Source organism: Neomonachus schauinslandi, chromosome 16 (assembly GCF_002201575.2).
Source record: "Neomonachus schauinslandi chromosome 16, ASM220157v2, whole genome shotgun sequence".
NCBI lineage: Eukaryota > Metazoa > Chordata > Mammalia > Carnivora > Phocidae > Neomonachus > Neomonachus schauinslandi.
The window spans coordinates 15086032-15103482 of record NC_058418.1 but is presented as its reverse complement, the minus strand read 5'-3'; the positions used below and the strand labels follow the sequence as shown (position 1 = coordinate 15103482).

The window sequence follows — 17451 nt, the reverse complement described above, 5'->3', positions numbered from 1 at the left end:
ATATTTGAGGGTAAAATTGACAGGATTTGCTGAAGGATTAGAAATAGAAAGAGGCATCAGAATTTGGAAGCTTGCAGAAGGAAGTCAAGAGTAATGCATTTGAGATGGCCATTAAATATCCTTAATGGAGAAGTTAGATAAGCATTTAAAAGCCTGCAGGATGGTAGTCAGGACTGAGGAATAAATATGAGGTTAATCTCTGGATTATGGGGTTAGATGAGATTATGGAGGGAATTGATCTAGATGGAAGTCAAGGTGAAGTCCAGGGGCTAAACCATGGGGCATTCCAGCACTTAGCTAGGAAAAGGAAAATGATCCAGCAAAGGAAATTCAGGAGTTACTTAAGTAACCTATGATCTAGGATGCAATCAGGAATGCGGAGGACTGGAAGCCAATGACAAACACAAGGAGGGAGCGGTTAACTGTGAGAGATGCTGCTATGAGGTCAAGGAGGATGAAGGATGAGACCTGGCTATTGGATTTGGCAAGACAAAGGGTACTGGTGACCCAGACAGAGTAGGTTTGGAAATGAGAGGAATGACAACCTGATTGTAGAGGATTAAAAAGAGAATAAATAAGCCAACAATAAAAATTGTTGTGGGACAGTGACTTAACTCACCAGGCAGTGTTGAGGGCCCATTTGAGGAATTCTCAAAAGTACAAATAGAGTTTTAAAATGTATTAGAAGTTTTTAATAATAGTGCTATGATAATTAGGACAAAGAAGTATGATTCAAGTTTGTATATGTAGTACTATTTCAACTGCATAAAAGTGCAAGGAAAAAAGCCTAGAAGGAAATATGACAAAAATGTTAAGTTCTGGGGGTGGGAGAGAAAGGGGGGGAAATTATTGACAGGAAATAACAGACATCTCTTTTGAGAAGTTTTACCAGGAAGGAGTACAGTAAATGAAAAGGAGCTGCAGGGTGAACTGTAGAATCAAAGGAGAGGTTGTTTTGTTTTTATTTCAAAGGAGTCTTTAAGATGGAGATAAATATTGGAGAGATGGTACAAGAGTAAGTGATCAGGAAATATGGGTGTTAGTGATCAGAAAGGATGGTTACTCAAAATTGAGATTTTGAGGGTCTTGCCATAATTGGAAATCACAAGGTCTATTATGTCTACTGTGGGGGGAAGGTAGGTGGAATGAGGTGGAGGAAAATAGTGCTTCAGAGGAAGCAGTGTGCTCAAGGTTGCAAACAGAGCAAGAGGTGAAGAGAACACACAGAAGGGAAGGAGGCTGAGGTTGCAGAGTATTTGCAGAAAGTATACTGTGAGTTCCTGAAGGCCTACTGGTTAGAGTGCAAGAGAATACTGTGTCACAATAAAAGATGTCTAGACCCAGAATAGGATGAGAGTCTTAGTGTTGAACAAGGACGCAGGAAACCAGGGCTTTCCAGGAGCATTGGGATACCCAGGTATCCCAATTCCAGGATTGGTCCTGGAGTAGTTTCTCTGGGGAAGATGAGTACTTCTTCCTATTATAACCTAAGGGTAGTGGCATTGTTGGACTGAGAGCTGATGGAAGTCAAGCCTTCCTGGGAGAAGCCAGCATTAATAGCAGGATATGGAGGTCTTACCAACATCCAAAGCTCTGGGGGCTTCTCTTGTAGGCTGTAGTGGGTGGAGTGGCTGTCTTAATATAAGAGAGAATTACAGGTGCAGCATTGCTGGAGTCTGGGATTGGGGACAGCTTTTCAGGAAGAGCAAAGGGACGTGAAGTTTCAGGTGAGCCCTGAAAGGATGTAAAGCAGGTAGGGAGGCTGAAGGTAGAGGGAAGGAGCATTCCTGGCAGAGGCAACAGTGTACTGAAGGCCATAGGAGGATGGAGCTTGGTGTAATGTGAGGTATTCAAAGAAGGCCCTTATAGTTGGAGCCTAGTGAGGGACAGATGCCAGGTGTGAGTTTGGAAGAGTCTGGCAGGGTCTAGGCCAGGAAGAACCTTCTAGGGGTTATAAAAATGACTTGGTAGAGGTGCTTGGGTGGCTCAGTTGGTTAAGCATCTGACTCTTGATTTTGGCTGTGGTCATGATCTTGAGGTCCTGGGATGGAGCCACATCATCGGGATCCGCGTTCAGTGGGGAGTCTGCTTGAGGATTCTCTCCCTCTTCCTCTGCCCCTCCTCCCACTTGGCGCATGTGCCTTTTCTCCCTCTCTAAAATAAATAAATAAATCTTTAAAAAATGACTTGTGGAAAAAAAAATGACTTGTGGGTTATGAGCAGCATTTTAAAAAATATTTTGGTTTTGTTTTGTTTCTTAAAGAAAATAACAGAAGAGAAAAAAAATTTTTTTAAATATTTTATTTATTTATTTGACACAGAGAGACACAGCGAGAGAGGGAACGCAAGCAGGGGGAGTGGGAGAGGGAGAAGCAGGCTTCCCGCCAAGCAGGGAGCCCGATGCGGGGCTCGATCCCAGGACGCTGGGATCACGACCTGAGCTGAAGGCAGACACTTAATGAATGAGCCACCCAGGCGCCCCCAGAAGAGAAAATTTTTTAAAAAAATCAAAATGCATCCCATGTAGCAAAGATAATTTCATGACCTATTTGTTTTATGTTTGTGTATTTGATCATAATATAATATGTATTTCTTATCTTTGAATTTTGTCCCCAAAGTATTTGCAAGCTAATGAAGAATCTTAAGTAGGACAGTGAAACAATGCAATCTACATATTTAATATATCATTCTTGACTGCCAGATGGAGATTAGAAGAAAGGGTCTCAGGACATGACTGAGTAGGTTATTGTTCAAACAAGAGGTTCAAACAAGAGGTGCTTTGGGCTTTCTCACAGTGTTGCTAGTGCCATTGGGGATAAGAATCAGATTCAAGAGCAATTTAGTAGATCAGTTCAGCAGGAGTTGAGGGGGGCAAGAATGAAAGAGGTCTCCCCACATGACTTCTGCTTTTCAGACTCCATTTTGTCATCTTCAGCCATTACCTCTTTTTCAGTTTTCTCATTTTTTCTTCCATTAATTTAATGACAACAAAAATAACAATTTAATCATGTTATTATAACATGGAGAGCAGTTGGGTCTAAACTGGATTTATTTGATCCCTTACACTGTTCCCTTAATTACCATATTCCAGTTGGGTTCTTTCCTAGTGTTTTGTAAACCATATTGTGCTTCTCTTTCAAAAACAAAGTAAAAGCCAAATATCTCATCCCAGTAAATTTTGCTGACATGAGTTGATGTTAAACTGAGCTGTGTGGGATTTTTTGTTTTTGTTTTTGTTTACAATGTCTTTCTGCTTTTCAGCAAAAGCATGTTTTCCTTGGATTTCTGACTCATTTCTGTTTTTAAAAAATTTTTAGAGAGGGGAGGGGCAAAGAGAGAGTGAGAGAGAGAATCTTAAACAGGGTCCACGCCCAGCGCAGAGCCCAATGGGGGGCTCAGTCTCACAACCCTGAGATCATGACCTGAGCTGAAATCAAGAGTCAGATGTTTAACCGACTGTACCACCCAGGAGCCCCTCTGATTCATTTCTAAAGACTGTTTACATTTGATTTTGCTGATTTGTGTTGATTTTCTTTCTTAATATCATCCTCTGTTATATTCTACAGCCTATGTGCAGTGCTGTCAAGAGACTGTGCATCATGCTCCAGTCATATTGGATAGTGTTCTTCTACATTTAAAAGTTATACCTATTCATCTTTGTTCAGAATAACTTAAAACTTTCTTTACTGTGTAAACTTGTCATTCTTTCTAGAATATTTTAGAGATGCTTTTCTGGGAAATAAAACATGTGGCCTTGAGTGGAATGTACTGGGAAGGAAGACCTGAAAAAATGTATAAAGGGAAAAAGAAAATATTGTGTATGCTTTCTATGTTCTGGGGAATATAAACAGGCATATTTTTTCTACACTTGTAAAGCTTGAGGAGTAGGAAGACCAACATAAACAAATGAAATATAATTCTAGAATTGGAAAAATTGAAACAAGTATAGAGATTAAGATAAAGCACAGACTCAATTAGAGTTTTCCGGGATAGTCTTTCTGAGCAGCTGCCATTTAAGTTAGGACATTTCAGACAAAAAAGAATTGGCCAGGCAGAGAGCATTTCTCGCAGATGGAACAGCACGTGAGAGTCTGAAATGGGAAAGAATTTGATATGTTCCAGGAACTTAAATAAAGCCAGTAAGGTTAGAGCATTGTTTCTGAAGATAGTAATGGTTCAAAATGAGGTCAGAAAGGTAATCAAGGAATGGATCATGCAGGGGCTTTTAGTCCGTGAACAGGAATTTGGATTTTATTTGAAGTAGAAGGGGTAAACCATTGAAAGGTTTTAAGCTGTATTTTCAAATTTTTTTCTATACCAGAAGCATCTGGGGAGATTGATAAATGAAGGAAAATTTGCATTTTTAAAGTTGCTGACAAATATTGAGCATCAATATGCAAGCAATGGTTCTAGGCACTAAAAATAAAGCAGAGAATGAAGCAAAGTCATTGCCTTGATTAAGCATGGGGGAGACAGACAAGGAACTTTAAAAATAGTATATCCATTAGTAATAAATGTAATATAGGTGCAATTCCATATTGGGTGTTTTGATAATGTGACATTTGAGCAGAAAACTGAAGTGAGAGAGCAGATATCTGGGGAAAGAGCATTCCAAAAGGTAAACACAGAGGCACATGCTTGGCATTTTTGAACAGCAAGGAAGCCACTGTGGTGAGAACAGAATGAATAATTAGGAGTGGTAAGAGATGACATCAGAGAAGGGCAAACGCATGTAGAGTAAGGTCTTGTGGGCCCTAATAAGTAAGGACTTTGGGTATTATTCTGAGATGGTAAAATCTTAGAAGATTTTTGCAGGGGAGTAATGTGATATGAATTACATTTTTTTAAAGATTTTATTTATTTATTTGACAGAGAGAGACAGCAAGAGAGGGAACACAAGCAGGGGGAGTGGGAGAGGGAGAAGCAGGCTTCCCGCTGAGCAGGGAGCCCAACGTGGGGCTGGATCCCAGGACCCCGGGATCATGACCTGAGCCGAAGGCAGACGCTTAACGACTGAGCCACCCAGGCACCCCTGAATTACAGTTTTAAAGAATTCTTCTGGCTTCTATGTGAAGAACAAAGGGTAGGGGCCAAGTTCAAAGAACAGAGACCAGTCAAGAGGCTATTACAGTGAGAGACAGGTGGTTTGGCCTAGGGCGATAGTAGTGGATATGGTCAGATAGTTGATAAACTTTAATAGGAGAGGTAATAGGACTTGTTCATAGATTGGATATCTACCCAGACATTTGATCGAATGTTTCCAGGGGATGGTTTTTGCTGTTATTTTATAAGCTTCCTTGGTTGGATTCTAATCCACTCCAAAGTTTAAGAACCACACACTTAAACTGTTTCTCTAATTACTTTCCTCCCTATAAACTCCCCTTATTCTATGTTTTCTCCTTGTGCCTTTTATTTTAATTGCACAAAATATTTCAGCACTGTTTAAGCCATTCTGTTCTTATAAGAATTTTTACTTTTTCTACCGTTTTTACTTCAGAAGTTTCATTTCTCCTTGTAAACAGAAGCAGCAGGAATTTGCTTTCTTGTTATCTTCCAGACTTGGAATCCAGTTGTGAGACCAAAAAGTCATCTCCAGAAAAGGGAGCTTATGAAATGGAATCACTGCAATGGGAGAGTATGAGGAAACCTATCAGTCATAACCTTGATTACAATGGTCTTAGAGATACGATGGAGGGCAAAGGAAAGTTTGAGGGTCAACAGAAAAGTCAGGAAGGACTTTACATGCACATGAAAATAACCTGTGGAGAAAAGGCCACTCAAAGCCATTCTATGTCACCTGTTCTTCATCAGATAAATCCTACCAAGGAAAAATTGTACAAATGTAAGAAATGTGAACAAGCTTTCAACTACCTGTCATGCCTTACTCAACATGAGAAAAGCCATAATAAAGAAAAACACTCCGAAGTTAAGAAACATAGGAAGACCTTCAGCAAAAAGCCAGCCTATATTCAACATCAGAGGATTCAGAATGGTGAAAAGCCTTATGAATGTATGGAATGTGGGAAGGCTTTTGGCCGTAGTTCTGATCTGCTTCAACATCAGAAAATTCATACTAATGAAAAACCTTACCAGTGTAAGGCATGTGGGAAGGCTTTTATTCGCGGTTCACAGCTCACTGAACATCAGAGAGTTCATACAGGAGAGAAACCATATGAATGTGAGAAATGTGGAAAAGCCTTTAGTTATTGTTCACAGTATACTCTACATCAGAGAATTCATAGTGGTGAAAAACCCTATGAATGTAAGGAATGTGGGAAGTCCTTTATCCTTGGCTCTCAACTCACTTACCATCAGAGAATTCATAGTGGTGAGAAACCCTATGAGTGTAAGGAATGTGGAAAGGCCTTTATTCTTGGTTCACACCTTACTTATCATCAAAGAGTTCATACTGGTGAAAAGCCTTACAGATGTAAAGAATGTGGGAAGGCCTTTTTATGTGCCTCCCAACTTAATGAACATCAGAGAATCCATACAGGTGAAAAACCCTATGAATGTAAAGAATGTGGGAAGGCCTTTTTTCGTGGCTCACAACTAACTTACCATCTGAGAGTTCATACAGGTGAGAGACCCTATAAATGCAAAGACTGTGGGAAAGCCTTTATTTCTAATTCTAATCTTTCTCAACATCAGAGAATTCATACAGGTGAAAAACCCTACAAATGTAAAGAATGTGAGAAGGCCTTTATTTGTGGCAAACAACTTAGTGAACATCAGAGAATTCATACAGGTGAGAAACCCTTTGAATGTAAGGAGTGTGGAAAGGCTTTTATTCGTGGTGCATATCTTACTCAACATGAGAAAATTCATGGTGAGAAGCATTATGAATGTAAGGAATGTGGGAAGACCTTTTTTCGTGCCACACAACTTACATATCACCAGAGAATTCATACAGGTGAGAAACCCTACAAATGTAAGGAATGTGACAAGGCTTTTATTTATGGCTCACAACTTAGTGAACACCAGAGAATTCATAGAGGTGAAAAACCCTATGAATGTAAGCAATGTGGGAAGGCCTTTATTCGTGGCTCACATCTTACTGAACATCTAAGAACTCATTCCGGTGAGAAACCCTATGAATGTAAGGAATGTGGGAAGGCCTTTAGTCGTGGCTCAGAACTTACTCTACATCAAAGGATCCATACTGGTGAGAAACCTTATATGTGTGTTCAATGTGGTAAAGACTTTAGACGTCATTCACAACTTGCTCAACATATGAGGCTTCATAATTGAAAAAGCCTTGAATATGGTTTAATATAAGAAAGGCTTTAATGTCTTCATCACCTCTGGAATGTTAGAGAACCCATATTATGTTCGTAATGAATTTAGGACATCCTTTTGTTTGTGCTCAAAATCAACTCATTTTTAGAAAGCCTGTATTAATGAATGCAGAAATAACTTCTGGAACCCATTATACATTTTTAAGAATCTCTGTAACCTTGGAATGGAATGCTGGAGTATATCCTTTATTGAGCACCATCTCTATTTCACCATTTCCTGTGAAATTGGAGAAGTTATTTAACCTCTCTGTGCCTCAGTTTCTTTGTGTAAAATAATGTAATGATATCACATAGATTAAATTATAAATGATTATGCAACTCCCTTGGGACAGTATCGGATATTCAATATCTGTTATTATTGCTACTATCATCATTATTATATGTTATTAGAGAAGTCAAATGGTAAGAATATTTTTGAGTACAGTAAGATGTAAGCATTTTATTACCATCTATTCCCTTTTTTGTTTTTGTTTTAGATTTTATTTATTTGAGAGAGAGAGCACATGCGCACAGGTGAATGGGGGGTGTAGCTGAATGGGGAGCCCGATGGGCTCAATCCCAAGACCCCGGGATCATGACCTGAACCAAAGGCAGATGCTTAACCGACTGAGCCACCCAGGGGCCCCCCTTTTTGTTTTGTTTTTACCATCTATCCCTTTTTGAACACCAGATAATTTATTCTATGACAGAAGCTTTAGAATATAATAAGGGCAGGAAGCTCTCCATTTTAGAGCTCATAAATTTTGCTGCACCAGATAATTCATACTCCAAACAAATTATAGAAGAAATTCCTTTAGAGTTATAGAGCTTTTTTATAAAATCAAGGAGAGGTGATTTTTCTAAAGCAAATTCCAAAAGCAGAAGTTGTTATTCCACATTTTCTAATTACTACTTTAAGGGAAAAATAATATATCAACAAAATGATAGCCAAGTAGCTCCATTAAAAGAAAAAAAACTACTAAAAGAAGAAAAACTATGGGGGGCACCTGGGTGGCTCAGTCGTTAAGCGGCTGCCTTTGGCTCAGGTCATGATCCCAGGGTCCTGGGATCGAGCCCCGCATCGGGCTCCCTGCTCCGCGGGAAGCCTGCTTCTCCCTCTCCCACTCCCCCGCTTGTGTTCCCTCTCTCACTGTGTCTCTCTCTGTCAAATAAATAAATAAATCTTTTTTAAAAAAATTAAATAAATCTAAAAAAAAAAGAAAAACTATGTAAATTATTACCGTCTTAAATGAGAAATCAAAATTTACCAACTACAGCTTTTTCTCGTTATCTGTATCTAATCCATTCCTGATAATATGTTGAATAGTATATTTTCAGATGCCCAAATCTCAGAGTCTACATTGCATTATTTTAAATGGGAAAAATGATAATATGTTTCCAGCCCATTCAAATGTCTTGATTAGGTTGAAATTCAACTTAAACCACCTACTTGATTTCTCTCAGATTTCAGAATAATTTAAACATTTAAAATCCAGTAAATAAGTAAATAATTAGCAGATGATTGTGCATGCAATCATTTTATTTTTTAAAAAGATTTTATTTATTTATTTGAGAGAGAGAGAGAGCGCATGAGCAGGGGGAGGGGGAGAAGAAGAGGGAGAAGCAGACTCCTTGCTGAGCAGGGAGCCCGACATGGGGCTCCATCCCAGGACGTGAGATCATGATCTGAGCCAAAGGCAGATGCCTCACCCACTGATCAACCCAGGCGCCCCTGCTTGCAGTGATTTTAAATATAAAGTATGGATTATGTTTTCCTTCTACACTTCAAGAAACAGATACTATGATATAAATAATGAAATGCATTAGTACATAATGGACACAAATAACAAGAAAATAAAATAATAATAATAAAAGTAAAATAAAAACCATTGATAGAACAATTGAAACAGAAGTTCCCAAAACAATAACTTACATTTTCTACATGTGATGCACCTTGCTGTTTTCTTTTCTTTTTTTTTTTTTTAAAGATTTTATTTATTTATTTGACAGAGAGAGAGTTAGCGAGAGCAGGAACACAAGCGGGGGAGTGGGAGAGGGAGAGGGAGAAGCAGGCTTCCTGCTGAGCAGGGAGCCCGATGCGGGGCTCGATCCCAGGACTCTGGGATCATGACCTGAGCCGAAGGCAGATGCTTAACGACTGAGCCACCCAGGTGCCCCGCACCTTGCTGTTTTCTATTACAGTGTCTGTAATAAACACTACAGCCTACTCCATTGTCTTCACAACTTAATACTGTTCATTATCCCCACTCTGAAAAACACTGGTTTTACATTTATATTACAAAATTATAATCCAGGGGCCCCTCGGTGGCTCAGTCGGATCTGACTCTTGATTTCGGCTCAGGTCATGATCTTGGAGTGGTGAGATTGAGCCCTGCATAAGCCTCTGTGCTGAGCATGGAGCCTGCTTGGGATTCTCTCTCTCTCTCTCTCTCCCTCTGCCCCTCCCTGCCTTCCCCCGCCCAACACCCCCCCACGCACGCATGCGCTCTCTCTCAAATCCAAATGCTAATCCACCATTTTTAAAAGTGCAAAAAAAAAAAAATGATTGAGAACCATTAGAACTTCCCTGAATCATTAGAGTAACACTGTGATGTTAATGCAGTCATGCATTCCCTGCTCAGATTGGACAAACTATGGCATGATTACCACACTGAATTTAAAGAAAATGTAAATAATGAAATGTAAGTAAAATGTTATTTGCTACATTGATCTTAAGTCATTGATATACATCTGGCATGTAACATATTTGCGTATTGGCAGAAAATACCCAGAACCAAAATCTCCCAAAATATAATCTCCAAATACCACTGGAGAAGAGGGGCCTGTCTCATTGCATACTGCAGTGTATAACCAAATTCCCTTACTGGCCAATGAATTCCACTTTAAACAAGCCAAATTAAAAGGTTGTGAGAAGACCTGCAATAAAGAAAATATTACCATTGTTTAACCCATTGTTTACCAGTCCTAACCATGAATCCTTTCTCTTCCACAATACTTACTATCTTTGGATTATGAACACACTTTGAGAAATCCATTGCTGACCAAAAGGAATAATTATAAGAGGAAATTTAGGGCATTATGGCAGTTAATTAAATTTGGTGGGTGCTGTAGCACTTTTCTGTTCTACAATTAGTACACTATACAGGAAGAGTTCCTCTAGCTCAAGTTTTCACAACCCTTTCCCTAGTCTCTCGATCTAGATTGATTTAGTTAGATTTTTGTTCTTTATGCTGTTGTTACGAGGTTGTTTAATGTGAAACTTGAATGAATGTTAATTATCTCAGTACTTTATATTTATTTCATAAATTGTTTGAAACTTAGAATTTCCCTATTGAGGTAATGGTGAGGGGATAGGAATGTACACTAATCAAAGAATTAATAAAGACAAACAGAAGTAGCTGCTACACTGCTTTAGTTGCTACTTTAAGATATATTGATACCATCACGCCCATTCAAAATTAAGCTTTATTTCCCCTACATGCATATAATTCTTTTCAAAGGTCATTACGTTCCTCTTACATAGTTACATAACAAAGTTTACCCCATGCCAAAGAAATAGTGCAAATTAAAAAGAATCACGTTCACTACCTCCCGCCCATCTACTGTCAAAACTTTGGTTTTTATCTTGTGATGTTTCCCTCTGTTCTCAAATATGGTCCACCTTTGAGTCTAAAAAAAAATTATGTTTTAATGGGATAACTGTCCACTGTAACTTGTTTTATCTTGTTTTAACTTTTTATTGTAGAACATTTCAAGCATATAACAAAAATAGGATAGTAAAATGAACAGCCATATACCTGTCACATATTTTTTATTTTTTAATTTTAAATCCAGTATAGATAACATACAGTATTACATATTTTTAATAATCACTCCTATTTTACCTTTCTTGTTAATCTTCCAAATATTTTTGGCTGGGATATTTTAAAGGCAAACCAGCATATTTTAGCATTTCCCCTCTACATATTTCAGTATGTATCTTGAACAGATAAGGACTTAATATCTAGTAATTTTTCAGATATTAATGATTATAGTTAGTTTATTTGAGTCAGGATTTAAAAGACATCTGCTCATTGCATTTTGTTGGTATGTCTCATACACTTGCTTTTCTGACTTTTTTCAAAATGCCTACAGAACAAAACATGAACATAGTAACAGCAATGCCATGATATATCCTCCCTATCGCCCCCCAAACTGAGTATTCAGGTTATTTCTCTGTTGCTGCAAACCACTGCAATAAATGTCCTTATATGCTTATTCTTGCACATTTGTGTTTTTATTTCTACAGAATATAGTCCTACAGATTAGACTAAGTCAAATTATGTGTACATTTTAAATTTTAATAGATTAGGCCAAATTTTGAAACAGTTTACATTCTCAAAATTAATGTATGAGAGTGCTCATTCCCCATACCATCACCAGGAGCAAAAAATAAGGACTTCCTTTGGAGCCATGATGGAATAAAAAGTTTAAACAAGGACTGTTATCCCCAACGAAAGAAATACAAATGAAGTGAGCACTGTGATCACACCAACTTTCTACCTGAAGACACATTCTAATAATGAGAAAAGTTATCCCAAACAGAGCATGTTGGTCTGACTGTGTTGAGAAGATGGAGATCAAAGAGATTGATGTGTCTGGAAGTTGCAGAGCAGTTCCAGAGAAAAGGAAGCTGTGCAGAGAATTTCAGAAATGTGTGAAAGGTCCTCTTCAGTCTTTCCTAATATTAAGTAGTACATGCATAGGGTGTGATTCTACAAGACTGGGCAAAGTGTAATCAGGGAGCTGCAAGTTGTAAAATGCCCAGAGCTGACACAGGGCAGAGATATTCTAATTCTGACCCAGATGATCACCCATACCATTTGGTAGATAGCCCAGAAGAGTCACATGGTAAGAGTAGAGGTCAACTATCTCTAAAGCACTTTAGACCTGTCCTAAGCTGCTTTTTTAAAGTTTCAAAAGAATCAAGCAAGTAACCTAGCTGCCTACAGAGCAAAGCTCAACACACTAAAAGAAATGTGACAATAGCCACCATTCAAAAATGTAAATTTCACAATGTCCAGTATCTATATAAAGAAGGGGAAAAAAAGTAACACAAAACCAGAAAAAAAATCAATCAGTTGGCCAACTGAAATGGCAGGAGAAATGCTATCAGTATAAAATTACAACGGCTGTTACGCTCAATATGCTTAAGAATTTTTAAAAACTACAACATAATGAGGACAGATATGGAGGATATAAAATGGACCTTCTAGAAAAGAAAAATATCTGAGAAGAAAATTTTATTGGAGATTAAACACAGAGGAAGGAAAAATTCAGTGAACCTGAAAACATACCTGGAAAAATGAAGCACAGGTAGAAAAAGACTGAAAGAAAAGAGGCTTAGTGACCTGTGGGCAAATATAAAGCAGGATAAGATATATGTAAATGAGGTGTCAGCAAGATGGTAGAGTTGGTTGTCCTGGACCCTTTTTCCCCCACCAACACACTGATTCAGTAATTCTTGGAAAAATTCCCTTTGTGAGAAATCCAGAAACTAAGTGAAAGGCTTCTGCACCCAGGGAGAATGCAAAGCCAGACTCATCAAAACTCAGGGATATATGGGATCCTTCCCACCAGAGTCCTGGTATATGGTGCAACACCATATGATCAGTGAGGGACACTCTGGCTACCAGCTTCATGCAGGGGAGGAAAGGGGATGGTTTACCTATCCTGTACCTCAAATTTCCTGAAGAAGCTCAAACACTGATTTTGGTCTTGCCAGCTGTGGAGTTTTGACAGGTTCAGTAAAATCTAGTCACTGGGTAGAAATGGAGATGGTGGGTTGGCTGGTAGACCTTAACTCTATTCAGCACAGAGCAAACAGATGAAAAATCCCAGCCCTCAGCTTCCCCATGGGGAAGAAAAGAGTTGATCTGTGTGTCCAACAACCCAATGCTGCCATGGCTGCCCAACAAACTGGGATTTATTTAATTTTAATGGGTCTAGCACAGTCTATCCACCTGTGGGAGAACGGAGACAATGGTTTCAACTGATAAATGCCACAACCCTCCATTTGTAGGTCAGCACAGAGGGAGTGGGCAAAAATAATAGCTGCTTACTTTTTCCTGGGGAAAGAAAGAGTACACACAGGTTCCCAAATAAAGATGGAGATTGGCAGAGAATTTAAAAATATGATTCAACTATATATTGGATACAAGAGATACATTTTAGGTTCAAATATCAAATTTCCGTTATGACTGGAGAATATTCTTTGTATGACATAAATCCTCTTATATTTACTAAGACTTGTTTTCTAACCTAAAATATGCTTTGTCCTGGAGAAGATTCCATTTACACTTGAGAAAAATGCGTATTTTGCTGTTGCTGGTTGGAGTTTTCTATATATGTCTGTTAAGCCTGCTTGGTTTATGGTGTTGTTTAAATCTTCTGTTTCCATCTTTGAAGATCTTCTGTTATTCTCCAGTCATAATGGAATTATATTAGAAATGAATAATAGAAGGAAATTTGGGAAATTAACAAATATGTGGAAACTAAACAACCTGCTTTTAACCAATGGATCAAAGAAGAATTCAAAGAATTCACAATGAAAATTCAAAAATGAAGAGGGAGATAAGATGGTGGCATAGTAAGAGGACTCTAGACTCATCTCATCCTTCGAACACAACTAGATAACTATCAAATCATTCTGAATACTGATGAAATCAACCTGAGGACTGACAGAATAAACTCCAAATGGGAGAGAAGAGGCGACATTGAGGAAGGTAAGAAGTGCGGAGATCGTGGTTTGGGGGAGAAATGGATCATGGGTGCTGCAGAGGGGAGGGAGCCCTGGTCAGAGAGAAAGGTGAAAGAGAGAGGAGCACACAGGGCAACGCACGAGGAGCACACAGGGCAATACACAAGGAGAACACTTCCCGAAAACCATTGGCTGGGAAAATGAGAGGAGCTGATTTTTGTGAGTTTTGAAGTGGACTTCAAACCAGCGGGGCTTGAAGACTGGAGTTTTAAAGGTCAGCGGGCTTGTCTGGGTTAGAGACCTGAGGGCGCAGCCCTACTCCTGGAGAAAAGGCAGGCAAACAACGTGGGTGCAGATGACATGATCTGAGGCATGTCTAAGGCGCCCTGGAGGGAGGAAAGGGAATTGTTTGCTCTTAGACTGCATCTGTGAGAGGTGGCATTCACAGAGACACCTCTCTGGGGACTAAAGAGCTGGAAGGTGACATTTCCTTCCCTTGCTCCTCAGCAAAAACACAGAGCCACCTGACCAGGGCAGCTTGGCCCTGTCACTGGCTGTCTAGTCTGTTTGCTCCAAGTCCCATGCCCCTGCACTCTGGTGCAACTGCCCTTCTTGGTGAAACCTGAGTCTGACCCAGTGCAGTGAGACCCTCCCCCTGAAGACCAGCACAACCCCTGCCTACACCACGTTCCTAAAGTTTGGAGTTTTAAAAGTCAGCAGGCTTGGCTGGGATAGACCCAAGGGGCACTGCTCTGCTTCTGGAGAGAAGGCAGGCAAACAACCCTGAGAGACAGTGCGACCTGAAAAATGCCTGGGATGCACAGTGGGGAGATTATTCACCCTTCTGGGAGTGCTTCTCTGAGAACAGCAAGCATGGAGACCCCTCTCCAGGGACAAAGAAGCTGCCTACCACCATTTCTCTTCCCCACTGCTCAGCATAAGCACAGAACTGCTTGTAGTAAACAGCACAGTGCCAACACTGGCTGACTAACCTGCTTACACCAAGTCCCCCCCCACACACACCTCCCATACTTGGTCAGTACTGCCATTCTTGGGCAAGTGTGCCTCAGTCCCAGTGCAACAGGTCCATTCCCCAGAACATCAGCAGAACCGCCCCCCCCCCAACACACACACCATGTCTCCTGACCAGAGAGTTCTTCAAGGCTTCAGTTCTAGTGGAAGTAGCATCAGGTGTCATTTAACAGGTAGACCAGAGCACACATAGGTAAAACTCGCCACAGTTTGGCCAAGGTCCAAACACTGCTCACTGCAGGCAAGCAGAGCCTCTGCAGATGGCTGGCCTGAAGAATAGAGCAGCCAAAACACAGCAGCAGAGTGCATGCAGCACATGCCAGAGACACTCTCTGAAGCACCCCACTTAACACCCCACTTACAGCAATGGACAGATCATCCAAGCAGAAAATCAACAAGGAAACAATGTTTTTGAATGACACACTAGGCCAGATGGACTTATCAGATATATTCAGAACATTTCATCCTAAAGCAACAGAATACTCATTCTTTTTGAGTGCACATGGGACATTCTCCAGAATAGATCACATACTAGACCACAAATAAGGCCTCAACAAATACAAAAAGGTTGAGATCACACCATGCATATTTTCTGATCACATTGCTATGAAACCTGAAGTAAACCACAAGAAAAAATTAGGAAAGACCACAAATACATGGAAGTTAAAGAACATGCTACCAAACAATGAATGGGTCAACCAGGAAATCAAAGAAGAAATAAAAAATACATGGAAATAAATGAAAATGAAACACAATGGCCCAAAACCTCTGGGATACAACAAAAGCGGTCTTAAGAAGGAAGTATATAGTAATACAGGCCTGCCTCAAGAAGCAAGAAAAAAAAAATCTCAAATAAATGACCTCACCTAACACCTCAAGGAGCTAGACAAAGAACAAATAAAGCCTAAAGCCAGCAGAAGAAGGAAAATAAAGATTAGAGCAGAAATAAATGATATAGAAACTAAAAAAAAATTTTTTTTTCTATAAAACCAGGAGATGACTCTGAAAAAATTAATAAAATTGATAACCCCCCTACCCAGACTTTTCAAAAAAACCAGAAAGGACCCAAATAAATAAAATCATAAATGAGAGAGGAGAAATAACAACAAACACCACAGAAATGCAAACAATTATAAGAGGATATTATGAAAAATTATAAGCCAACAAATAGGACAACCTGGAAGAAATGGATAAATTCCTAGAAACACATAAACCACCAAAACTGAAACAGGAAGAAATAGGAAACTCAAACAGACTGATAGCTAGCAAATAAATTGAATCAGTAATCAAAAAACTCCCAACAAAGTCCAGGGCCAGATGGCTTCACAGGTGAATTCTACCAAACATTTATTTATTTATTTATTTTTAGGATTTTATTTATTTATTTGAGAGAGAGAGAGCATGAGCAGAGGGAGAGGGAGAAGCAGACTCTCCCCTGAGCAGGGAGCCCGATGCAGGACTCGATCCCAGGACCCTGGGACCATGACCTGAGCTGAAGGCAGATGCTTAACTGATTGAGCCACCCAAGTGCCCCTGATTTCAATTCTTTTAAACTTGTTAAGGTTTGACGAGAAGGTCTAGGATGTATTCTATCTTGCTGTATGTTCTGTGGGCACTTAGAATGTGTATTCTGCTGTTGTTGGGTGAAGTGTCCTAAATCAACTATAATTGTGGATTTGCCTATTTAATCCTTCTGTTCTATCAGTTTTTGCTTTACATATTTTGTAGCTGTGCTGTTTGGTATATATAAGTTTAGGATTGCTGTCTTCTGGGATTGACCCATTTATCATTATGTAGTGTGCTTCTTTGGTCCATAATTTTCTTTGCTCTGAATTCTACTTTGGTATCAATATAGTCACTCTGGTTTTCTTGATTATTATTTGAATGGTATACCATTTTCCATCCCTTTACTTCAACCTATTTCTATCACATTTGAAGTGATTTTTTTTTTTTTTTTTTTTCAACAGTATATGGTTGGGATATTTATCCATTTTGCCAAACTCTTTTTAACTGATGTTTAGGTCATTTATATTTAATGTAATTAATGATGTGTTAGAATTTAAGTCTGCCATTTTATCATCTGTTTTCTGCTTATACTTTTTGGTTTTTGTGCCTTGGTTTCCCTTTCTTGCCTGCTTGTGGACTACTTGAACATTTCTGGTATCTTTTTTAGTATGTCTGTGTAATCATTTTATTGGATATATATCTACACAGATATTATATTAGTAATATTATATTACTGTCAACATTTACCACTTCAAGTGGAATATAGAAACAGTAATACCTGTTAGATTACTTTACACTTTCCCCTTTATGATATACTTCTTTTAAACATTATCTTTACAAACTTTGAAAACCGTATCAGACCACATTTTCAGCCAA

General features: G+C 39.1%; 1 protein-coding gene across 1 annotated transcript in view; it reads left to right on the top strand.

Annotated features, from left to right (window-relative positions):
- Positions 1–17451, top strand: part of LOC110590109 (zinc finger protein 14 homolog) — a 525303-nt gene that overhangs the window by 453759 nt on the left and 54093 nt on the right. Inside the window, exons 12-13 of the mRNA XM_044922190.1 lie at positions 5989–6664; positions 6998–7165. Coding sequence (XP_044778125.1) covers positions 5989–6664; positions 6998–7165 — 844 coding nt within the window. The remainder of the gene's footprint in view (positions 1–5988; positions 6665–6997; positions 7166–17451) is intronic.